This window comes from Macrobrachium rosenbergii, chromosome 7, assembly GCF_040412425.1.
Source record: "Macrobrachium rosenbergii isolate ZJJX-2024 chromosome 7, ASM4041242v1, whole genome shotgun sequence".
Taxonomy (NCBI): domain Eukaryota; kingdom Metazoa; phylum Arthropoda; class Malacostraca; order Decapoda; family Palaemonidae; genus Macrobrachium; species Macrobrachium rosenbergii.
In genome coordinates this window covers 15,486,661-15,512,500 of record NC_089747.1, presented here as the reverse complement: position 1 = coordinate 15,512,500, position 25,840 = coordinate 15,486,661, and the positions used below count along the sequence as shown (strand labels likewise).

The 25,840-nt window shown below is 37.4% G+C and overlaps 1 protein-coding gene and 1 long non-coding RNA gene across 2 annotated transcripts in view; one reads left to right on the top strand and one right to left on the bottom strand.

Annotated features, from left to right (window-relative positions):
• Positions 1 to 20,499, top strand: part of LOC136840161 (uncharacterized) — a 54,707-nt gene extending 34,208 nt beyond the window's left edge. The window contains exons 3-4 of the long non-coding RNA XR_010853544.1: positions 13,170 to 13,327; positions 18,836 to 20,499. This is a non-coding gene — a long non-coding RNA (uncharacterized lncRNA). The remainder of the gene's footprint in view (positions 1 to 13,169; positions 13,328 to 18,835) is intronic.
• Positions 15,019 to 25,840, bottom strand: part of Suv3 (Suv3 helicase) — a 30,603-nt gene continuing 19,781 nt past the window's right edge. The window contains exons 14-17 of the mRNA XM_067106610.1: positions 23,120 to 23,268; positions 22,046 to 22,239; positions 21,147 to 21,292; positions 15,019 to 15,185 (exon numbers count right to left, since the gene is read on the bottom strand). Coding sequence (XP_066962711.1) covers positions 15,108 to 15,185; positions 21,147 to 21,292; positions 22,046 to 22,239; positions 23,120 to 23,268 — 567 coding nt within the window. The 3' untranslated portion in view covers positions 15,019 to 15,107. The remainder of the gene's footprint in view (positions 15,186 to 21,146; positions 21,293 to 22,045; positions 22,240 to 23,119; positions 23,269 to 25,840) is intronic.

Below are 25,840 nucleotides of genomic sequence, written 5' to 3'. Positions count from 1 at the left end.
TGGCCAGTGAGACAACAGGGCAACGATGTATTCACGCGGGCGTAGAGAGCATAAAGAGAGAACTAGATATGTTGGTTCATATACTTATAATTATCTCGGCCAACTGCCCATATTTTTGTTTTAATCCTTCCCCTGTCCACCAAGAGTGACTAGAGGCATCTAATTGTCATCAACAACTAGTCTTTTCCCATGTCCAATCATTGTTAGTGGGGCATAGGAGCCGGGAGGGGGAGGAATAACGCTATAGAAATAAGGTAATTGCTCCCAAGTGGAGATAGATAGCGTTGGTCTGTTGTAACCGGCAAGTGGTTAAATTCAGAAAGGAAGAAGATTGGCTTGTCAACATTAATAATGATAATACTCTAGCTTTCAGGTAAAAGTACTTTATTATCATTGTTGTCAGTAACAATTTTAATACGGTACTTGTCTCTCCAGCGAGGTGGTAATAAAAACAAGTAAATGGCACTTAATATAAGACACCCGACATACATATCCTAACCCGATTTTTCTGCTGTCGATAAATTTGTGATTACTCCCGTGTTGGACGAACAGCCAGAAATAAAAAAAAAATTAACATACAGATGAATCTTTTGACTAATAGTCAATCTGGGTGAACATTATGTGATAAATAAAAGCGAACAAACCATGGTGTAGAACACCACATACTTGCAGAGTTAATGGTGATGATAATAAAAACAACAGTAATATAGTATTGAGTATTCCCTCTCCTTGAAGGTAGGAGTGTCTAGCCACACTGGCCGTCACCCCTGGAGCATTATTAGTCCGGAAGTTGTCTTTTGATTGGACGTTCGACTTGAAACCGCAAAATCCTTTCAGGTATAACAGAGAGAGAGAGAGAGAGAGAGAGAGAGAGAGAGAGAGAGGCTTATTCTCGCTCCCGCGCTACATCCTTTTTAAATATGAAATTGTATTTCGTTGCCAGTGCACAGGTTTCCTATTTTTTTTGTTCGGCCGGGCATCTGAAATATGTAATGTTCTGTTTATAAAAGTGAGAGGCCCATGTGAAAAGAAAAATTATTATAGTAAAATAACGTAAATACTAAGGAATAACATTAAAACTGCATTAATGTATTTTTCTAAAAAAATAAAAAAGTTTGAGAAGCATTAATGTATTTTCTAATTAAAGATAAAAAATAACAAGTTAGGAAAGCATTCTTGGTTTGAATGCAGAAAAGAAAATAAATAAATTCAGTCTTCGTCTTTGTACCGTTGCATTGTACATCAACTGCATTTTCCTCTCTTGGTTTTATCATAAAGCCATTTTGCCTTAAAGGTGGGGGTTCCAGCATAGCTCAGTTCCTGAAAACTTCCTCTCGTGCGCTCTTATGCAATGCGGCAACCTCGTTCATTTTGGAGGTCTACCTTCCGCCCCTCGTTTGACTCAATCCCGTAGGGGAGTAGTGCCGCCAGTGCACCTCTGGCGGTGCACTGAAGGCATTGCTAGAGTTCCAATCAGCGTCCCTTCGGCCCCTAACCACAACCCCCTTTCATTCCTTTTACCATACCCCCGTTCACATTATTATTCTTCCATCTTACCTCCCACCCTCTCCTAACAGTTGTTTCATAGTGCAACTAAGAGATTTTCCTCCTGTTACCCCTTTCAAACCTTTTTACTCTGTTTTCCTTTCAACGCTGAATGACCCCATAGGTCCCAGCGCCTGGTCTTTGGCGTAAATTGTATATTCTATTCCATTCCATGCCTTGTTTGACTCATCCAGCAGGCCCCATTTGTTTTTCAGTTAGTTTATATTTTGATTGTATAATTTATTCCTCCGATTCATAGCAAATTTTAAATAGATACGTTAGCCTTTACTTTTTTCTTAAGTCTCTTTAAGTCTTTTTTTTAAGCTCTTGTGATAACTTATTGAATAGTGTGGGAGCCATACTAACAAGTTTCTTAATTGGATGTTTGTTCTGTTTATCTACGCTTTTCCATTCTCTTATGTTTATTTATGCCTTCAGTGGTATATTTACATATTTCACTTTTTTAATCTTCATCATGATGTACGCCAAAACACTTATTAAAGCATTTTGTATTCCGTTATTACTTAAGTAGGTACCCTATGAAGCTCTCAGCAAGCACAGGCTTAATCCATGTGTTCCACGGGGACTCTTCATTATTGATTGGGCTGCGCTGTTGATTAAAGCCAGCTTCCCGTTTAGTAAATATTCAATGAGACCTTCATAAAGACTTTCTGTGCTCGATTTTTCTGTTTCCTAGTTATGTATAAGCATTTTTGGAGTACCCATATTTTGATTTTCTTTACTTAGGCTCCGTTTTTTCGGTGAATTATAATTTCACTACATTTAATATTAAATCTGTTAAATTTAAGTTTTCACCAATCAGAGCTCAAGTTGTTCTACGCTGTTGTGTCTATTTTTTATCAAATTTTCTTTTTCTTTTATCTTTCATCTAATTTTATGTCCTTTGCTGTGTTCCCTATCTTGGACATAGTATCTTTATTGTTGGCGATAACTGGGTAAGATTATTAATTATCTGCAGAAAACCTTGCATTTTATTTTATACTGCATAATCCATAACAATTCGATGGTGTGTATACTAAATAATGTCAGTCCTAGGACACTTTCATGTCAGTTTGTGAAGCAAAAATATAGTCGAAGCCTTTCATTAGCGTTGCAAATTTATTAAGTATTTACAGGGGTCTTTCATCACAGAGCACGGTAGTTTTATTTGCCGGTGTAATATTGATTTTTCAAGATGTTCAACAAACGCTAGTTCCCTTAGGGGGTAGTGCCGTCAGTGAACCTCATGCAGTGCACTGTAGGCATCACTTAAGGTTCTTTGCAGCGTCCCTTCGGCCCATAGCTGCAACCCCTTTCATTCCTTTTACTGTACCTCCGTTCATATTCTCTTTCTTCCATCTTATTTTGTACCCTATCCTAACAATAGATTCACAGTGCAACTGCGAGGTTTTCCTCCTGTTACACCTTTCAAACCTTTCTACTCTTATTTTCCCTTTCAGCACCGAGTGACCTTATAGGTCCCAGCGCTTGGTCTTTGGCCTAAATTCTATATTCTGTTCTATTCTTCTAACAAGCGCTAGTACACAACTGTTTCGCTCATATCCGAAAGAAATGACACTTTTGATATGGGTCGACGCGATTCTAATAATTCTTTATCCCTTCAATTCTTTAAAACTCGAGTTACAAATGCCATTTTCTCTCGTCGGGGAATCGGTATTGATCTAGGTTCATGTTTATTACATTTGTATATTTTACTTACATTTTTATTAATTTGTCAGTTTGTTAATTTATCTGTTTTTCTAATAACTGATATGCTCTTTCTGTATTTCTCATTACCTTCTGTTACGTCTTTTAAATGAGGCCATATTCTTTGGAAGCTTGAATTTCAAGTCAGCGGCCCTGTGGGCTTGTTCAATATGAATAGGGATCATCTTGTGAATAATAATAATAATAATAATAATAATAATAATAATAATAATAATAATAATAATAATAATAATAATAATAATAATAATAATAGTAAATTATTATTATTGCAAATCTTCTTCACAATCCCGTGAATATGTTTATAAAATACAAAATCCACATTTATGTAAAGTACTGTACTTACAAATAATAAAATGAATTCCAGGAGCTTTCGAGAGCCTGCTCAGCTCCCTTCTTCAGCTAGAAAATCCACATTTACATAAATGTGGATTTTGTATTTTATTATTATTATTATTTTATTATTATTATTATTATTATTATTATTATTATTATTATTATTATCATTATTATTATTATTATTATTATTATTATTATTATTATTATGCACCACGACAAATTTCCCCTGTCTTAATGTCCGCCTTGGGGATTGGGTCATCGCCACTATCTGTTTTGGTTAGCTTAATTTTTTTTTCATAGGTTTTCTTATATTCTGAGTCTTTCAGACTTAATGGTTTTTCTGATGGTGGTTTTGGGAGAGAGCCATTTACCTGAATCTCACGTAGATGAAAACTGTTATGACTTTTTCTTGTATGAGTAGCGGAAATTTCAAATGCATTTACAATTTGCTTTCATTTTCTAATACCGTTTTCTTTCGTTTTCCCGGTAACGGCAACTGTTAGAGCTTTTTTATGTCTGTTCCTGCTCCTAAGGTGCCTCCACGCTATCAGTAAAATATATCAAACTCACGTTTGTGACTTATCGTACACACATCATAACAAGGTTAAATATGAGTCAATGACTTACAGGAAGTCTTAACCGGTGCTTCGTGCGTTTAAGTATTTACCAGCGTCGTTCTCCACTTACGGTCGTTAAGTTGTTTTTAACACGTTTGCGATATGTGGGCGATAACTTTCCAATGTGTGTATAACATGCCTAACTGTTATATAGTGTGAACGCACCCAGGACCCACTTACTGGGTCATGGGCTCACCATTGTTGTGTATTACCGGTTTACCCTTTTACATTAAGTCGCTTCATTTCTTAGCATTTGACACGGTTCCCTTGATCGTGCGATTAAGTATTTACCAGAGTCGTTCTCCACTTACGGTCGTTAAGTAGTTTTAACATGATTGCTTTATGTGAGCGATAACTTTCCGGTGTAGCAGGAAATTATTCCCCCCTGACTGAAATTCCCCCCGGGAAAATTAGCCTAGGTTTGATTTCCCCCCGCGGGAATAACAGCCCAGGCTGCTTTTCCCAAGGGAGGAATTTTGGACCTAGAATATTTTTCCCCCCTCTAGGCCATTACTCCCACCTACATGTATCCACCTTTGCGGCGTGTTTAATACAAGCCCGGTGGGGATTTCCGTATAAACATAAACAAAAGACTGTAAATAGCAAAGATAATGACCGCCAAGAGGTAGTTTAGTCGTGAGGATAATTATCCTGTGTGGCAGGAGGCTGTCGTTGCTACACGTCGCCGCCATAGCCATACTCTTATAACAGTAGTGGGGATGGGGGAATCTTGGCCCAGAGGGGGGCATATTATCCTGGGACGAAATTCCCGCGGGGGGAATATATTCTGGGCCATATTTCCCCCCGCGGGGGGAATTTCGGACAGGGGGAAATACAAACTGTTACACCTGTTTTCACTCACCTTCCGACGTGGACTTAATGATACAGATATACAGTATATACATACATACATACATATATATATATATATATATATATATATATATATATATATATATATATATATATATATATATAATCATGAAACTACAAATGTCGCAATATCAAATTCACGCTACCTCAGGAATATCCCCGATGGGGAATTATCGCCGGAGGAATTTTTATATGATAAATGGCCTGGTAATGCCGAGTCTCGATCCCACGACGAAGATACTTATCCAGCGTCGTGGGATCGAGACTGGGTATGACGCGTCGACTGGAGTCGCTGGATAAGTATCTGCGTCGTGGGATCGAGACTCGGCAGTACCAGGCCATTTATCACTTATAAAATTTTTCGATGATAATTCCCCATCGGGGATATTCAATGAGGTAGCGTGAATTTGATATTAAATCACAGTGATAAACATTTATAGCTTCAGGATTATATATAAATCACGGTGATAAAAATTTCATATATATATATATATATATATATATATAATGTTTGTGGGTCTTTAACGATCTCAAGATTCTCACCCATATATATATATATATATATATATATATATATATATATATATATATATATATATATATATATATATATATATATATATATATATATATATATATATATATATATATATATATATATATATATATATATATATATATATATATATATATATATATATATATATATATATATATTTTTATAAATATTTACGCTGTACACACCCTATAACATTTAGGATAGAAATATCAGGCCTGACTGAGACAGGGAAATTGCTTTGTCCCACGCCTAGAATATATATCTTCAGTTCAAACTTTAACATCCGTTGGAGAAAGGAATAGGAAGCATTTAGGCATTTAACCCCATAGGAGAAATTTCCATATTCAATTTAAAAATAGGTGGTCCTAAGGTCCTTTTTTCCTTTCTACCTGTCTCTCGTATAATGTTTTAACAGGGCAGTGGACGCTAAGGCATGACTGCCAGGCCTGTTTTGACCCAGCATAAATAAAATAAAATTACAGAGAGAAACTGGGGGCCAATCACGGTATGTTTGACGTTGGAGGGTGGAAGGTCAACCCAATCCCCCCCTTTGTCTATTATTTTATTAGTGAATGGCGGTGGAGCAAGAAACACACACCCAACTTCAGCACGTATCCACCCGTGTTTAGTAACAATGCGAGTTTCCGCATAAACGCTCCGATCATTAAAGGTATAGTCGTGTGCTGTTGGGAACTTCGTCCATTCTTTTAACCTCTTTTCTGTATTTCGCATTTCTTTGTTTTTCTTCCTTTAGCCACCACTTAGTGTATATGTGTTTGAAGTCTCAGATTAAGCCTAATTATATATTGTTAGCTTCAACTTAGTGTTATTCCAGTAAAATACCTAGGATTTAGGTAAGCAAATCAGTGTTAAATCTCGATGCTTTGTATGCCTAAGGTCCGAATGTTTGGGAGAACCGTATGTTAAAATCAAATTCATCTCAAATATTCTTTGTTATCGCCGGAGGTTAATAAGTGATAACTGGCGACCTCTTGCCATAATTAACGTCTGTCTTTGAGGATTAACTTTGTCGAAGTCGCTGGGCATCTGCGTCGTGGGTAATCTTGGTTTGCAGGGTAAAAATTACGTAAATTGAATAATACATGATCAACCAAGACCCTCACATGTAACAATATATATATAATGTATATATATATATATATATATATATATATATATAATATATATATATATATATATATATATATATATATATATATATATAATATATATATATATATATATATATATATATATATATATATATATATATATATATATATATATATATATATATATATATATATATATATATATATATACATACACACACAATTATTATATATATATATATATATATATATATATATATATATATATATATATATATATATATATATCTTCTTCTTATATATATATATATATATATATATATATATATATATATATATCTTTTCTTATATATATATATATATATATATATATATATATATACGTATATATATTTCTTTTAAAAAATAGAGAATACATAAAAAAGTATTTCAAATACCGTTTACAGATAGTTTCCAGCTTATTACGCAATAAACAGTACAGCGCATCATCAGTGCCACCGAAAATAGATCTATCTTTCGGTGGTCTCGGTTTGATGCTGCATGAGCCTCGCCCCATGAAACTTTAACCAAGGCCAAGTGGTGGCCTAGCCTATATCGTTGCCAGCAGCACGATTATGGCTAACTTTAGCATTAAATAAAATAAAAATTACTGAGAAGGCTAGAGGGCTGCAATTTGGTATGTTTGATGATTGGAGGGCTCAGTAGTTTTTAAGACCTGAGGGCGGACAGAAAAAAGGGCGGACGGACAGACAAAGCCTATGATTGATTTCCCCCCCGGGAATAACAGCCCAGGTTGTTTTTCCTCCGGGGGGAATTTTGGACCTAGGATATTTTTCCCCCCTCTAGGCCATTTCTACTCCCTACATGTATCCACCTTTGCGGCGTGTTTAGTACAAGCCCGGTGGGGATTTCCGTATAAACATAAACAAAAGACTGTAAATAGCAAAGATAATGACCGCCAAGAGGTAGTTTAGTCGTGATGATAATTATCCTGTGTGGCAGGAGGCTGTCGTTGCTACACGTCGCCGCCATAGCCATACTCTTATAACAGCAGTGGGGTTGGGGGAATCTTTGCCCTGAGGGGGGAATATTATCCTGGGACGAAATTCCCGCAGGGGGAAATATATCCTGGGCCATATTTCCCCCGCGGGGGAATTTCGGACGGGGGGAGATACAGACTGTTACACCGGTGTGTATCACATGCTTTACTGTTATATAGTATGAACGCACCCAGGACCCACTTTACAGGGTCCTGGGCGCACCATATGATTTTAATTACAGTACTGTTTTGCCCCTTTATACTAAGCCGCTTCATTTCTTAGGATTTGATACAGTTCCCTTGATCTCTGAATTTGCCGCAAAATCTCCTTGGTTTTGGATGCCTCGAAAAGTCCTAATTTCTATATTTGAAGCGACAGCATTCATTCAGCAGTTCTTTTGCTGCTGTCAGGTATTATCTGCGTTATTCTCTTATTTTCCGTTCATATCAACAAAGTACAGCTAGCGCTTTTCTCGTACGTAATTAGAGAATGATCTTATCTCAGAATTTCCAAAATCGCCTCCCTCTCTTGTATGTGTTCAATGTAACACGCCCTCTCCTTCTGTATGTGTTCAATGTAACACGCCCCCTCCGCCGAAGGCTCCAGAAGTACCTGCATTTTTTGTCGATTACGCATATATAAAGACAGCGTATACCGTATCCATTGTAAAATTCTCATGTATCATAACCCACTCTAAAAGCTTTTAATCTCCTCTTGCAAATCTAAGACTCTTCGGTTCTCCTTATCTCAAGTGTTGGTTTCTTGATACATCTTGGGGCTGGAAACTTGAAGTTTGTAAAACCAGCATTCGAAATGCGTCTTGGCTCGGATAGCCTGAAACTTTCTATAGCTAGTCGTGTTTAGACCATGTTAATCAGTGTTGATAGTTGGGAGAGTCAAAACAAATACACCCAAATCTATGGGTGATTAAGGTTAATTGAGTAAAATTCATCGGCCCCCAGTGTTCTGCAGACAATGATTGTCTTGATAACTTTTTGAGATTTGATCTTTTTGCAGAGCTTCAGGTCAAAGTGCTCTGGAAACGCAAAACCAAATGATTGAAAGCCAAAGAGATTCAAATTTTTGACGCATGGTTTCTGTCCGCCCTCAGGTCTTAAAAACTACTGAGCCCTCCAATCATCAAACATACCATTTCTTACGAATGCACTCAGGCTGATGAATATGCTTACTCCTATATGTATGTATTATGCATGAGTATATATGCATTATGTATGTGTTTTGAGTTGCAACGTTACTTAATGTAATGACGCCAGAAGTTTGGCAACTGACACTTTCATCGCTTACGAAGAAAACAGTCTATCAGACCGCGTTACAGTCAGAGCTTAGGGAACCCTAGACCTCCATTTATTTTACATTCCTTTACAGTTATATGTTGAAAAAACTAGTCAAGACTAGAGTAACCCAATAGATATTACTGGTAACAACGGAGATATATTTTTCATTTCCATGCAAAGTTAAGGGCTGGCCCGAAGGATTAGATTTATTTTACGTGGCTAAGAACCAACTGGTCACCTAGCAACGGGATCTACAGCTTGATGTGGAAGCCGAACCACATTATAGCGAGAAATGAATTTCTATCACCAGAAATAAATTCCTCTAATTCTGCATTGGCCGGTCAGAGAATCGAACGAGGAGCCAGCAGAGTGCTAGCCGAGAACGGTACCCACCCGTCCAATGAGGAACTATTTCCATGCTAAGATTATAACGAGTTAGGCTATAGGCAAAGATTGTAACGAGAGTTATATTGGGGGAAGTGGCCGATCCTTGAAAAAAAAACGAATATATTGCAGCATTTAGAATAAGAAACACTTTCACCGTAATACTCGGCCGTTATGGGATAATGATCAAGCAGTAGCATGTCTTAATGGAATGAGGGTGTATCATGACAAAAGTATAGGGTGTATCATGACAGAAGTATACGTAGGATAGTTGAGGGGAAATACATTTCTTCAGGAGGGTATGTTGAAGCAACCCTGGTCTTCCTTAGACTCGCTAAAATTAATATTAATTAATGACGAAATATGCAGAAAAACCAGTGTCAGAATTTTAATAACATGTTGCTAAGGTCTGATCTGTCGCTGCTGCTACCATCCTCGCAGGAACAAAGTCACCCTCTGACAGCAGAACGAGACGGCAATTATGGAAAACAACCTGAACAACACGACACGAAATCGTACCGCTGTGCGCTGTCCGCCCAGACGATCCCTTCCCACAGCTTTGAAAGAGACCCGACGACTCAGAGGACCATCTGAAAAAGAGTATATATTCTTGCCATTTTTATAACTTAATTTAAACGCAAGGGAATTTAGTTTTTCACTCCACTGGTACTTGTTCTTATTTTACTTGTCTGCGGGGAACTGGATGAATGTTTTAAGAGCTTTCGTTCATAACCGTGGATCTTTGCTTCATGGAAGTCTTTGCGCGCCTGAACTAAAACAATCCTTGCGTTCTTGTTACTCTAAGGGGGTCCATTGTGATTCGCAGCTAGGGTATAGAAGGCAAGGGATCAGCAATCTGATTCCCACTGCCCTAAAGAAATTAATAATAGATAACAATAAAAAGCCCAAGACTGTTTCCATAGTTGTGCGTGTACAGTATTCGTACCTAAGGTCCGAAGAATTATTAATTTAATGGATCTTGGTTATTATCTCCTAGAGCCCCTTTTTCCAGAAAAACAAAGAATACCGATATTGCGCCTATCCGCTGTATCTAGGTTGGTTCCAGTAAAAAAAAAAAAAAAAAAACTTACTGCCATGTACATCCTTAATGTACTAAAATCCTGACCCCTGATTGTAAGAGAATAACCAGTATAAACTGGAAATAAAACTTTGAATATGAATTTGGTTCCGAAACCTAAATTTATACACATGGGTTCGTTTGGACTTGATTTGTGTTTGTGACGGGCCCAAGCACTTCGGCTTCCAATTTCCCTCCTGAGCTGGGAAGTAGGCCTACTCATTAAATCCTTATTAAATTCCTGTTTTGTCGTTATTGAAAGAATTTGTTATACAATTGGAGACGAATATTTTATAGCCTGTCCGGCAGTTCTTTGCTTAGAGATAACATTTGACCATTTCGAATATGTAAATGAATGGCTGAATTAAGAAGACAAATCTAGTTTGTTGAGAAGAACTTTTTTTTAATTTCATCTGGAATTCTCTTGACTTTTTCACTTATGTTTTTTAACAATTTAAGAATAATTCTCTTAAGTTGTCTGTTACTTTAGTTAATTACCAAGAATGGGCTGTTCAGGCGGAGAACTGCCATGTCATTCTACTGGTTAAATATGGGATGGTGACTCTTGCCCTGCTAATTACCGCCAGTTTACTTAACTCTCAGATTATCTCAAATTTTTTAACGTCTGTTGACAAAAAGCCTGTTCCTCAGTTTGCAGTTTATCTTTAACAGGGGCCTTGGTGCTAGTGTTCTTTCAATTTCCACTATCGACTGAATTTCGTAGATTCCGTTCACGCAGTTTGCACTTTAGCTCTGATTTTGATAGTGTTAATCACGATTCCCTTGCTCTCAAACTTAGAGAGATGGGAGTTAGATGGAGATGTCATACTGCTATCAATGAATTTTTAACTTAAAATATTGTCAATAGTTGCTGATTGCCTTGAAGCATTCTACTCTTCCAACTAGGTTTGCGACTAGGCAAATAGTATCACTAATTCTTTATTACTTAAACATATCTTATACGTTTTATAAGTTTTTTTATATTGTTTATCTTGTAACTTTGTGAGTGTGGAAAGTGGCATGTTGTTCTAGACTACACTTTTACATGTTTACATCGTCACATGCCACGTGCCGAAATTTCTTCAAAATGACTCTGTAGTTTTAAAATTTTCAAAACGTCCCAATAGACACTGCAGATCTGAGTCCATAACCTAATGTTGGCACGGTATTTTTATTCAGAATTTTGAGGATGTGTGTGCTTCCTTCAATCACGATTATCAACAAGCTTTAGGAGTTTTATTCCTGAGATGCCTTTCAAGATGACGGAGTGCTTTTCCATTTTGTTGGGATCACGAGGTTTAAATCTATTTTCATTTGGTTGGGAATCCTTAAGTAATTCTGTGTATGCATCATAATCCCCGTAGGCAGGTTAATCCCATCAGTACACATCACTGCACTGATGCGGTGCATTGTAGGCATTATCCAAGAGTCTGTGCAGCGTCCCTTCCGCCCCTAGCTGCAACCCCTTAGGTTCCTTTTACTGTACTTCCGTCCATATTCTCTTTCTTCCATCTTACTTTATACCCTTTCCTAACATTTGCAACTGCAAGGTTTTCCTCCTGTTACACTTTCAAAACCTTCTTTACTCTCATTTTCCCTTTCAGCACTGAATGACTTCATACTCCCTAGCACTTTTCGTTTTGCTTAAATTTTATATTGCAATTACACCATTCTGCATAATCGTTCTTCAAAACTATGCGTTGCAAATCATTAAATGAACGATCTCTCTTTGGCATATTTTTGATACATGAAGTAAATCAATGCTTGTCTTTTGAGAGTAATTGTCACTGAAGTAGACGTATTAGAGGATGAGGACAACTAGTAATTCATCCATCTGCCTCCTCTCTTGTGGTCATATCCTTGGCACCTGCTCATGTGTCTTGTTTTCTCCATCTTCCAGGAAACACCTCGTGATGGGGAGGAATTAACAGGTTTGTGCTTTGGCCAGCTACAGCTCCAAAAGTAGCTCAATGCTGAGAGGGTGTCTGGATGATTAGCATGTATTAACAGAATCAGCTGTTGTTTTGAAAGGCGATCTAAATTGTTTTAAGAAGAGATCTGAATTACTTATGTAGTATTTAATGTCTTAGGTCTAGCATAAACTGGTACAAGTCTAGTCTTGTATTTTCAACTTAAACTAGCTATCAAGGCCCAAAGACTCTATTCCTCTTCGCAGAAGTGGAAATATTCTTGATACAAACTGCTGCTTTACTTTCATGTTAAAAACATTGGGTTCCTGCCCTTTTCTGTCCCCAAGAGATCCTAAACCCATCGGAATCGTGCTGTCACTAGGGTCATATTCTTTTGTCCTCCCACCTAGGTAGTTAAGGCTAATTATAACTGAAGAGTTTGTAAACGACTTAGTGGTTGATTTTCTGGCTTCTTTCATCTTTAAGAATTCAGAAGCTACATCTCTGGGGATTTTGACTCTGCAAATTAAGGCTAAGTATGGTGCATTTGTATGAAGAATTGTGTTTTATAATGGGTGCATTTTATAAAAAAAAAAAAATAATAAATGAACCAAAAATTTATTTTTCAAGATGAACCCTTATTTCCCCTTCCTTCCAAAAGAAAAGTTTTAACATAAGCATTTATTTTCCAGGATAAACAGGCAAGTTACTTCAAGATATCAAATTATTGAGAAATAAATTAGTGGAAACGGGTAACTTTGTCATGGGTGTGCCTAAGTTACAAGAAGAAGATGAGCTGCACGGTAATACAGCAGTAAATGAAGGAGCATTGGAAAGGAAAACTTCCATGGTAGGTTGAGATATCTTTAAGTTGGTAGATGTGTGGTCACATAGCCATTGATAAGTAAAGGTAGTTGAATGTTTGAGAATGCACATTGGAATTTACTTTGCATGTTTTTTCTTAAATACAGTGATGTAAATCATCTCTTGCACTTTGAGAGTAAATGTCACTGAAGTAGAATGTGAGGATGACAAAAATTAAAACTCATCCCTGTGCCTCCTCTCGTGGTCATATCCTTGACACCTGTTCATAGTGGTTATGGGGGAGGTGGGGCTTGGTTCCTTTATGACAACTTATTTAGCCTCCTAACCCATCTTTTACTATTTATAGGCTGAGAGTGAAGTTTTCTGCCCACCATTACCAAGAATTTCGCTGGGTTTCTCCTAACTACGACAGGAACTTTGTTTCTCTTTACCTGGATAACAGTCTCTTAATTCCTTCCATCCATGCCCCATGAGTGGCTTAATAGTGGCCATGAATGGCTGTTAGGTATTATCCGTGGCTAACTCTGCTTAACTGCCTCCAAAATAGATGGCACTCTCATGGCTTATCAGAATTATGGCTAGGTGGTCTCTTAAGCTTTGGAAACTCCTAGAAAACTCCCTTGCCCTTTATCAAAGGAAACTTGGTGGTGATTGCCCTTCTTTTGTGAACTGTAAGTTCTTTTAAGACAGTAGGATAAGATTGCTTCTTCCCCTGAGCTCAATATGTGGCTTTAAGTGTTTTTTGTTTTGGCACTCTCCTCAGCTTGGTTTCATTCACTAGACAGAGTTTGTGGCTTCCTTGAAGATTGCAAACTATGTCTCCATCCATTGTTTAGGTTTGTGGAAATCTTGTCCTCAAACCCTTCGGTTCCATGTATTATAATGCATACAGGAAACAAAAGTATACTTGCAATTCTCAACGTCAAGAATACCATTTAATGTTGTGAGGGGTAGGATGGAATTTTGGTTTTGGATGCTGATTAACCAATCCTATACCATATCTTGCTGTGGGTGCCCCTCCATTTGTATCATATTTTCTAATGATTATAAGTGGCAATTAGTGTTGTCTTTCCAAGTTTCCTCTTTTGGATACTGATATTGTTTGCAAAGCTTTATTTATAGCAGAAAGGGTGTTGTAATTGCAACAAGTATCTGCTACCTTAATGTAGCATTTTGGAATACTGTATTGGATCTCCTGCTTAGATTTCTGTAATATCATGACCTCTACCTCCTGAATATTTGTGGTTATGGAAGATCTCTAACATACCTACCACAGCTTTATGCCATATTTCAGTATGCAATATAATAGTGCAATCACAAGTACTTTGAAGGTGCTGCACTTCTTGGAATGTATTCTTTTTTATGTGAATTTAATCATGATAGTGATTTGAATATGAGTGTAAAAGCCTGAAATATATGCCTTACAGTACTTTGCCCCTTTACTTCGTGAACATTTGGTATGCACAGTACTTTTCTTGGCTTTGTTTTTCTCATGTCTTTGATTCTGAGAGTATCACTCTTAATATATTCCATTTTGTGGAAGTTTGCTGGTTAATGTCTTTTACACCTAAATACGTAATTTTACATAGAATTTACTTATGAAACTTATAATACTGAATCCTAACAGAGGTAAAAGGGAATTGATTTTAGCAAACTGTAATACAGAATTACTTTGAAGAAAATATTCATTAATCTCAAGTTGGGAATAAAAGTGAGTTTTAGAAATATTCATAGGCATACTTTTACTTATTACGTATATACATTCATGTACATGAATTGGTGATTCATGTTGGATTTAAAATATCTTATTCCTTGGTGCCTCTTCTTTTTCTATTCGGTTTTGGTTTAGATGGTGAAGGAGGCAAGTCGTCATCATCAGTGCCCTGAAATAAAAAAGAACGTTAATGAAATCTATTTGAGGCCTCACATCAAATAAACCTCTAAATTCAGTTATACCTTAATGCTAAGAAGGTACCATTAACCAGGTGCTGATTACTTATTTAAAATGGTTGGAGTGGTAATTTAATAGCTGGGTGAGACCTCCCCTCCCTGGATTAAGTCCTTTGTCTCACTTGCTTTTGCTTTTATAGTCTTAGTCCATTTGCAAGAATATTTTTCATCACAAACCCCAATACTTTACCAGAACCTCTGCATCCATCATGCAAATCTAAAACATCAATCCACTTGTAGAAAAGAAAATTAGATGGCTCAGGTATAGTAGTAACATGCATAGGGTCTTCATACATTGGGTAGTTAATCAAATATTTTGTGTGAATGCAGAGTGGTTAACAAATTCAAGACCTGTGGAGCTGGTTCAGATTATCATTTCTTTTCCAGTTTTCAATTCCTTTTTATTAATGCAATTAATTTTTTTTTCTGACACTGGTGAAAACCTTAACACCACTGAACCCTCCTTTGTTTATGAACAGCACTGGCACTTTACTTTATTAGAATGGTAGATTTTCTAGTTTTTTATGTACTTTTTTACTTGTCTCTCATTAATATTCTATTAGTTTTGTGATAAGTGTGAAAATTGTATTCTGCTTAGTGTTTTAAGTAAGTTTGTCAAACTAGAGATTACTAGTTAGAGTATATAGGTTTCAAGTAACCAAACAATAATTGTTATCTATATGATATTGTAGATGCTTCATTTAATGTTACTTTCAATATTTATAGGTGAAGTCTGAAATTTCAGTCAATTTTCCTTTGTCAGATGCTCATGTATTAATTGTCCATGTCAGATGCAGTCTTTCTGTAATAAATTTCATTTTTATGTTTTTTCATAGAAAAGGATTTTGTATTTCAGTATTTTATAGGTTTTATTACTATTGTTTTAAACTGCAAGATCCCATTTTTTGGAAATTTTCTTAAAATGTATGCTGTAAATGTTTTAGTACTGTTTACTGTATTTTACAAAAACTGTAGTTTTATTACAATTATGTTTTCAATGCACAATACAGATTGTTTCATTGCAATTGTGTTTTCAATGTACAAAACAATATAATTTATTCATTATTTTACATTTTGTGATTTGTAATTTTGCCACTAAGTGTTTGGCATGCTTTTTGCAAAAGACTGCCATATAGTGTGAATGTGGCATGGTTGATACCGTGGGTACACTGCAACATGCCCAGCTGGTAGTAGTACCAATCATCGTAAGTCTTTAGCCCTTTTCAGTGTGTATTTATAATGTTAAAGGTAGTTTTTTTGTTAAAATGATTTTGACTTTTTAAAAATGTGATTTTTTTTAATGATTCAGACTTAGAAATTATTTTGGCAAGATGCTTTTAGTATCCTCCTATTTTAGTTTTTTCAGTGGTAAGTGTTCTGGATCCCTTTTCTCCAGCAATCAAGCTGGTGGTGGTGGTTGTCAAACTGTCTATTTTCCAGTAATGCCTTGCTGTTCCACTGTCCTAAGTGCCTTCTGATTTTGTCTGCATCTCTTTCATAATCCTCTTTTAGGAAGCAGAACTACATCATTTTAGGAAAGGGCAGCCTCTTTCTCCCTCACTTGTAAATAGTAAAAGACGAAGTTTTGTCTGTTACTGTGTTGTGGCTCCTGCTCCCCTCCCTCTTGTTCAAAGGTTGAGCCTTCACCAGGAGATACCTAGTGCAATTACCATCTTCATTTTAAGCCTCTGTGGCAACTCAAAAGTTCTGAGGTTTCAAGCCAAAAATATATACTTTCAAGTTCATGCTTCTGTTCTTAAACATCTGTGTCGGTACCCTTCTGATTCCTGTCTCATTCTGCTGATTAATTTATATTGCTTGGATACTCTCTCTCTCTCTCTCTCTGCCACCCAGGCCTCCTGAGCAAACACACTTTTCTTTTGGCTGTGCTCCTGCAGTCAGTTCTCCTTTACTCATTTGTTGTCTACGAAGGAAGTGGCAACCATCAGTCAGGCTGCCTTGGTCTCAGACTGTAGTGTTTTGTGAGAGGTAAACATTGTGGGTCAGGGAGTTTCTTTGCCTACAGATGATCAAACAACCCCCACCCTCCCCTCTTTGCTTTCATGTCAGCAGAAGGTACCTTACTCAAGAGGAGGTGGAAGCTACCTTCCACAGTTGGATTCTTGTTTACCGGTTGACAAGCAGCCTCCCAGTCGACAGACTTCACTGGCACAAGTGCCATGTTCACAAGTAGGCAGCATTTTAAGCTGTTGAATTGTCAGCCAGATAAATTCCAGGCAGGTGGAATAATTTGGGAGATTTGCTCAGTCTTCAGGATCAGGTGGTGGGGAAGGATTATAGTCCAGCACTTCCAGGCAGTGGAATGATTGTTCAAGATATGGGGTTCCCTCATAATACATCTGTTTGCAACCAGATTGAACAGAAAACTTCCCATCTTACGTTATCCAGTCTTCAGACCTGTGTACAGCAAAGGAGGATTTGTTACAACATCCCTGAAACAATCTGAATGTAAATGTGATTAAACTCTTCAATCTCCGCTGGGGGATCAACAGTGTTCTTCATCCTGGGTCTTCGCATGATTAGGGTGGCTTCTTGTTAGCCACATGTGAATGGTATACAGATTTGCTGACACTCTTGCTTGTGGCACCAAAAGGGTACTCCTGTGGCCCACCCTCCTGTGTCAACCAGACATTCACAAGTACCATCAGGCAGTCCAGACTCCCCACCTTCAAGTGTGGAGGTTATCCAGTGTATCTTGCCACACAGAAAGAGGCTTTTCTCACAGGACAGCAAAAGAGCTGTATGAGTACTTAAGTTGCTCCTCCATGAATGTGTAAAGTACACATTCATGGCTGAATATCACTCATGGTGATCCAAGAACTCCCTACCCATAGCTACTGTATGTGCTTATCTCCTGCCAGGATTTGTAATATTTCTTGCTACCTTAACCCTCCGGTGATCCGATGATGCGAAACCGCATCAAATTTTTTGCCGTAAGTGCTCCGATGACACGATTTCCACGTCATCCGTAAGTTATTTTCAGGGTAAATTCACCAAGAAAAAACTAGTCATCTGTAGAACACTAGGACTGTGCCACTGCATGGGCAGATCTTGGACCTACAAGAAAATGCAGTTTTCACTTTTTTTCTAGCATTATTTATTAAACTCGTGGAGAAATCTGTCACATCAGTCTCTGCAGGTAAATGTGACTAAGAAGCTTGTATAGCCTGACACTGCTTGGTGTTACTCTTTTTTCATGAAGGCAGACATGGGAAGAATTGCCGTTTCTAATTAGTTATATAACCTCCTCAGCCTCTGGTTGGGAAGGGATGGGTGAAGGGAAAGACACCAGACAGTCTTCTGCCTTTCTTGTGAAACTCTTGAATATGATCCCAGTAAAAATAGGGAAAATGAAGAGTTAGCCGAGATTGAAGAGTTGGTTAGAATGTTGTTTGAAGCAGTGTCAGCTTAAATTTTGTCTACAGAGCTTACCTCTTTGGACACTGCACTCACACCCAGTCTTTCATTTATCCTTTTCTCCTCTTGTGTTCCATGAGTTTTCTCATCTTCATTTGTCAGACAGCTTTATGAAGTGGACCTTATTAAGTTCATATACTTTCAGGAAGGAGCAATGGAGCAGATTAAGAACTGGACCTTTGATTCCTTGAAGAAGGAGGGCAAGAACAACCTAAGAGACCACAGGAGATAGAGAACACTACCTCTTGTAATAGCTGGCTGAGGTTGCTGACATCTTACAAGATCAAACAAAAGTGTAGGAGGGCAAAGATGGAGAAACTATTTCCTTTTTGCAGCAACTGGGTTGTAGAGGCTACTTAGAAGTCAACCTCAAGGAAGAGAGATGCATCAACTGATTAATTCAACATCAGAGTTTCTTCAAACTGACTGCACGTTGCAAATGATGATCATTGGCCCTTCTTAAGAAATAGATTATGCTGGAGGAAGTGTTTCTAGAGTAGCTGCAATGATCTTGACTCCACTACCATAGGAATAGGGGCCCTCTGGTAAAGGTGGCCTTAGGTAGCTGAAGCTTGGGAAGGGTATGTCCTCCAGGGAAAACATGTGGCAAGGGCAGACCATCTGCAGCTTCAGCAATGGCAGAAGCAGGGCAACATAGTGAACAAAGCAGGACAATCCAGTAAGGATACACACATAGGAGGAGCTGATAAAAAAGTACGGCAGGTGATGATGACAATAAATTGCAGGAAGAGCTAACAGAGTGAGAGCAGCAGGCTTAACCAGAATAACAGGATTATTAGAGGCAGTGTGGGTGCTATAGGTGTTGCAATTTTTACAAAGGCATAGGAATTGCAAGGCAAATGGGTGCCACACTGCAGTAAAATATGCCATAATCACAATCACAAATTGTTGCATCCCCATCACAAACAGGTTTAAAAAAAAAAAGTCAAAAGACTGTAAGTGGAGAACAAACCTAGACAGATAATGGACAATCTTATGCAGCACACTGGTTAGCACTACCAAACATGTTGCTGACCTGTATTTAATCCATTTGTGATGTGTTCAGTAAGTTGCTGATGTGTGTGTATGATATATTCTACTGTAGTGTGGACACACCCAGTGAAGGCTGACAAAACACCCCAAGTAACAAGAGCAGATGAAACTGTTCTTGGAATCACAACAAGAGATGCAAATGTATAAAGAAATAGTGATGCAAGCGGTTGCAGGGCAAACAAAGTCAGGAAAATGATCTGACATAGAGGGCCATGAAACATTCAATACAGTGCAAGAAAACATTGTCATGAATTATGCACTGAAACTTTGAATTATGTATTGAAGCTTTCTAACACTGGAACATCCACAGCAGCTGAGGTGGAATCAGGCAGAGAGAAAATGGCCTGAAACCAAGCTGGCTGGAAGTTTATCCCATAATACTGCATTCAACTGAGCTGTATCCCCAAGAGTGGCATGATTTTTGAAACTTGTGAGTAGCAAGGAGTAATTGCTTCTGAAAAGATTTAAGAAAAAATTGAGTAATGAATGTCGAAGACAAAAGCTGTTTGAGATTGGCTAACAAATAAGCTGGGGAGCTTCTGGTTAAAGAGCTGTTGTTGACAGCACTGCAGACACACAAACTTGAATAAACGATGTATAAACAATCCCATCTTCACTCTGAAGACAAGAAGACAGTGGTCTGGGGTATTTTCCAGACTGAATGTGGGCACAATATGACAAATGGGGTTGTCATGAAACACAATGTACATTTACCTATTTCTTATTGTCCAGTTAATATAAGAAAGCAGTACTGCAGATGATTGATATAATTATCCTTAAGTTACAATTGATATTTGTATTTTAGTATTATTAACTAGTTTAATCAGACCTGTGAGGTAATTTATTTAGCTCTCAAAAGACAGGTGCAAAGAATTTGTATACTGTATCTAATGAAATTTCATAATTGGGTTAATTAAAATTGGAGGTTCTAACCAAATTTTTCAGCCGATCTGTTTACAAAACTTGGCATTTTTGTTGATTGTATTTTGAATATTAAACACAACAATGTTTAATATTAAGTTTAATATTGAAGAGGGGTTTAGTAATCTAAATCCCCAAGAGGAGTTGCTGACAGTGGCTCTTAAATGGCACACCATATAAAGTGGTACTAGGTCTCTGCAACACCATATAAAGTGGTACTAGGTCTCTGCAACATAAGTTTGACCAAGCTGCACTGCTTTCTACATTCACTTTTCATCTCTTGTATAACTTTGCTATACTCTAATTTTCACTTCTCATTAAGAACAAATCCTCTGGGTGAGCCCTATGAGTCTAGTAGAAATGGGCCTTGGCCTTATTAAACTATGAACAGCACATTTCCTCTAGTTCACTTTAGAAACTGAACAGTTTAGAGCTGAGTAATAAAAGTAATCTTAAAAGCATTACAATAAACATCCACTGACCATCTCCTGCCATTCTCTTTGTAATTCCGCCAACATTTTTGGTGACAGCAATCCCTGCGCCAACAGTCTGTCAGTAAGTCTCCCACGACCAATACTTCCTTTCTCCTTTCTGTCCCTCTGTACTTGGCTTCGTGGCATCTTAAGCTCTGGAAAACAATAAATTAGTATGGACTAAGAGTAAATAAATTAAGAAATGTAACAAAATATTGCAAAGTACACAGCAGCCAAGGTGATGATTTAAGGAACTTGAAAAAATGAAGATTTGAGAGAAAGAGATGTTTGGACACTGATGAGACTGGGAATGAAGCAACTGTTTGGCAAAGGTAGATGTGGAAGATGCAGACTGTCGACCAGTGGTAGGGACAAGATTGTGGAGGAGGGGAGGCTAAAGACTAGGACTATTAATTAAGGCTTAAAGAACATTAAGTAGAAGAGATGGAATGGAACTCAACAAATGCATAAAGTGCAAAACCTGCCATAACATATGTTACTAATGATGATGATGAACAGTCCCAACCAATTCTCACGAGGGTAATATGAGTAGGGTAAACGTACTTATACTGTAAATACACTGGATAATATCATGCTTAAAATATTACTCTCTTGTTTTCAGCACTGTTTAAACAATTAGATATTATTACCTGGATGACTTAATTGTTAAGTTATTCCTACTTGATGGCTCTAATGAATGGCGTTATCAACTCTTTCCGGAAACCCATGGTAGACAATAAATTCAATTACAAAATGTCCAGGAAAGATGGTTTTTTAACAATTCTTCAGCTTATTAACATTGTGAAAATGCACTCTCAAAACTGCTAAGTGATCCTTATTCACATAAACAGATTCTGCATACTAGCAACATATGAGACTACAGTGAATAAGTAAACCATGATACATACGGCCTTTGTCAGAATTCTTCTTTCTTTGGTCCATGATGAATGTGTCTTCACTGTCATCCAAGTTTGAAATGCGAGTACCCGACTTCTGAACCAGAGTTGTTATGTTAGAAACCCCATCTTCTATCAGTTCATCAAGTTCTCTTTGAAGATCTCTGACAAGGTCTGCATCAGGGAACATATCAGAGAACCGATAGCTGGAAGTACAAAGTTTAAATAAAAACATTAAAAATAACCATGAAGAAAATCACTTAGATGTGATAATAACCATGTATAAATCTATCTTGCTTATCTGTTGAAATAGAACCAAAAGATAACTTACCGTTTGTTATGCTTTCAAAACAATTTCAAGTATTATAGCAACATTTTACAGTTGTAAAGTGTTAGTCTTATTGTCCACTCTAGAAATTTAATGGCAATTCATAAAACCATTAAACCAGACCACCTAAAAACTAGTCCTCTGTGCTTCAAAGGGTAAGACACTGGAAAATGTTAGCAGGCTATATTACAAAAAATTTATATTTTTGTTTAAATCTCTGAATAGTAACAGTAAAAAGGAGAATGGCAAGTCTTACTAAGTAGGTAATAACTGTCAACGCCATCTTAGCAGAAATTTTCCCAACAAAAGCTACCCCACCATTGAAAAAACATTTTGGAACTGACATGTGTTTTGCTAACCACCATATGGTCATCAAGTATTTTTCAGTAACTATACTAACAAAGGAAAAACAACCAGTCCACAATATATAGACACAGATCAAAGGTTAATCATGTGCTACATGAAACATATGCACTAATACGTAAAATTTCTCCAGTTCACTAAAAAAAAAACGCTTTTAGATGTCTATTAACGAGCATGATATTGGTATATGAATACTTTAATACTATCCTTATAATTTTGTGTTATATTTCAACAATTTTAGATAGTGCAGCCTGAGTTCTATAACAGAAATGTCATAGTGATACCATCATTTTAAAAATCTTCAATATATAAAATTTCATTTTCACTGGTATCACAGTACCTCACTTTTGTAATTCCAAACAGCTGATTGTAACTCAATTCTTCTTAAGACTTACCTGAGCCATAAGTAGAGATCAAACACATCGAATACTTCCTCTAAGTGGACTAGGTCAAGAATAGTGTTTGGAGGAGAGAATGGCCACTTGATCTGGTGACAAAGCCAGTCTAAACTTACTGGTTCATTTTGAGAAAACTGACGAACAAACTGGAATGAATTTTTTAAAAGGTTTTAGTAACTGAATATCTCTTAAAAGGATGTAATATGAAAGCAAGGAATCTAGAGCAAGAACAATAGTTAGCCACAGCACTTATACATTCAAATGAAAATATCTGTTTGGAAAAACTTCCCACATTGCAGCCTAAAACTGCATTGCATTACTATATGTCCTTAGAAATTTAAGACACCACCACCTACAGTATAAATCTATATTCTAAATTGTCTGACGTGCACACTTAGGAGGAATCTTTCCTTATTTATAATTCCTGTTATTTTTGACATATTAAAAACAAAATGCCAACAACAAGTATGTAAAAGACATATTCTAAAGCAAATTAATGCTGCAATCTCCTGTAAGAGTGCAAAAGTTCTCTTTAACATACTGGAACTATCTGGGAAAATAAGTTTTTTATAACTAAATAAGCTACTTTACATGGTGATGATAAAGTAAGACTTCAAATTAGATGTTCAATAGCAGAGCACTGGATCATATATGTTCTTATAATAAAGCAAGTTTTTGTACAAACCACCCAGTGATCATAAACAGCTTTAAACTTTCCAGAACACATCCAAGCATACAGCAAAATATTTCAAAGAAAGAATCCCATGGCACTTGCCCAGCCAACCTCCTAGCCCATGAAGTGATGCTCATTTCATTCTCCTGTACCACTCTCCTAAAGGCTGATTATGGGAGGAAGGCACTAGAAAATACAATTAATGGGTCAGTAAAAAAACTGATTGATTGTAGAAACACTATTTGTCATAACAAAAGCTTTATTCATAAACAGCCTGAATCACAACCCAGAAGCAAAGATGAAGCAGATGAGCTCACAAAAAGAAAGATGTAGCTGCCATAAGTCCCATAAGTCCAGTCTATGGAAAAATGATGGGAATCGAAAATAAACTTCCAGTTTAAGGAGAGCTGCAATATGCAGTGAGTATGTAATTGAATATTACTTCATATAAAGGGCACTTCTATAAGTAATGGGTCAACAATGGAAGACATGGTACTCCATGAAATATAAAGCCTCCAGTATGCCAGATAAATGAGGGATGAATCAAGAGGAGGAGGATGATGAGTGATCCCAAAGTCTTATGAGTGACAATACATAGGTAAAAGTTGGCAGAGGTGTTCTGACTACACCAAGTGCCATCCAAGGACTAGAGGAGGGGCTGTGAATATATGAGAACCATGTTTGCCACACAAACCAGCAATCTAGCCCAATTCCTCGGCAATAGCTGTGTGGAGGTTATTAATTTATTAATAAACAGTACAACAAGACCACAAATTCTAACAGGGCTGGCCCTGAGTAAACTGAAAATATTGAAGACTGACAAAATTTCTTTCCATGATTTGTTTCTGATACTTGACATATGCTGTTGCTTGAAAGTTGGACAACAACTAAGATATGTTAGAGTAGCTTTTTTTTTTATTCTTTGCACTCAGGGATTGAACTGTATTGGTTATACACCAAATACCCATGGGAAAAGCATGTGTACCCATAGCAGGTGGAAGCACCAAAGGCAAGGTGAGAACCAGGACAAGTGCAGTAGTTAATAACAAAGCCAGTCACGATGCTGGCACGGACACCAAAGAGGTGGAGGCAAGGGTTAAGGTAAGAGTTTTGGTAACTGGAAACACAGGAGCTGGGTACAGCAGCATAAAATGTAAAGGAAGGTGCAATGGGGTTAAGAATGCTATATCAATCAAGGAAACTGGATTGGACATGTCTGCAGGGACAGCTGAAAACATGAGAGCAATTGCATAGTAAGGATCGTTCCGATACATATATACACTGTTGAATGTATGGGAATACCAGAGTAAGATGAAGCAAATGAACAATAAGGGCCTCTGAAAGGGTTGTGTACATTGGATCAGTAAAATATCCAAAGGCAGAGAGATAGAAATATTTATCCACATAAAGACATTAGAACTGCAGGACAAGCAATACCATGAAGCGAGGTAGTATCAGGAACAGAAAGAGCCAGGACTGAGGAAGAGAACAACTCCTGTGCCTAACAGTTAACAACAGCATATGACTGACCTTGAAAAGATGATGTAACCTCCAACCTGAACCAGTTACCAAATACATCACCAACAGAACGAAGAACACACATGAGTGAAGGTCTGGGCAGGCAGATGGTCAGCACAAAAGCAAAAGCAGCAAACAAAACAGGCAGAGCACCACCTGGGGTAGACAGGATACCGTTGGGAGAGGGAGACAACTATGAAGGAGACAGCTGCCCTGGAGAGAAGACAGCAGGCATGAAGGCCAGAGACAGTCCACTGCATATGATTGATGTCCTGACAGCAATGGGAGGTGGTATGGAGGATAATCAGATGAACCTGATAACATGCCAACAGAGGAAGCACAACATCCCTTGTAGGGACACACTTTTGCATGAAGCTAAACCACAGATTTATACAAATCCTTGCAAACCTTATAAGATTGGGAACACACTTGGTCCCTTCACAAAGGGCACTGCAAATGAGGTCCTCCTCCAAGGACAAGACAAAGGCTGAGCAGGACTTGCATCCCTACCCACACAAGCACACTGA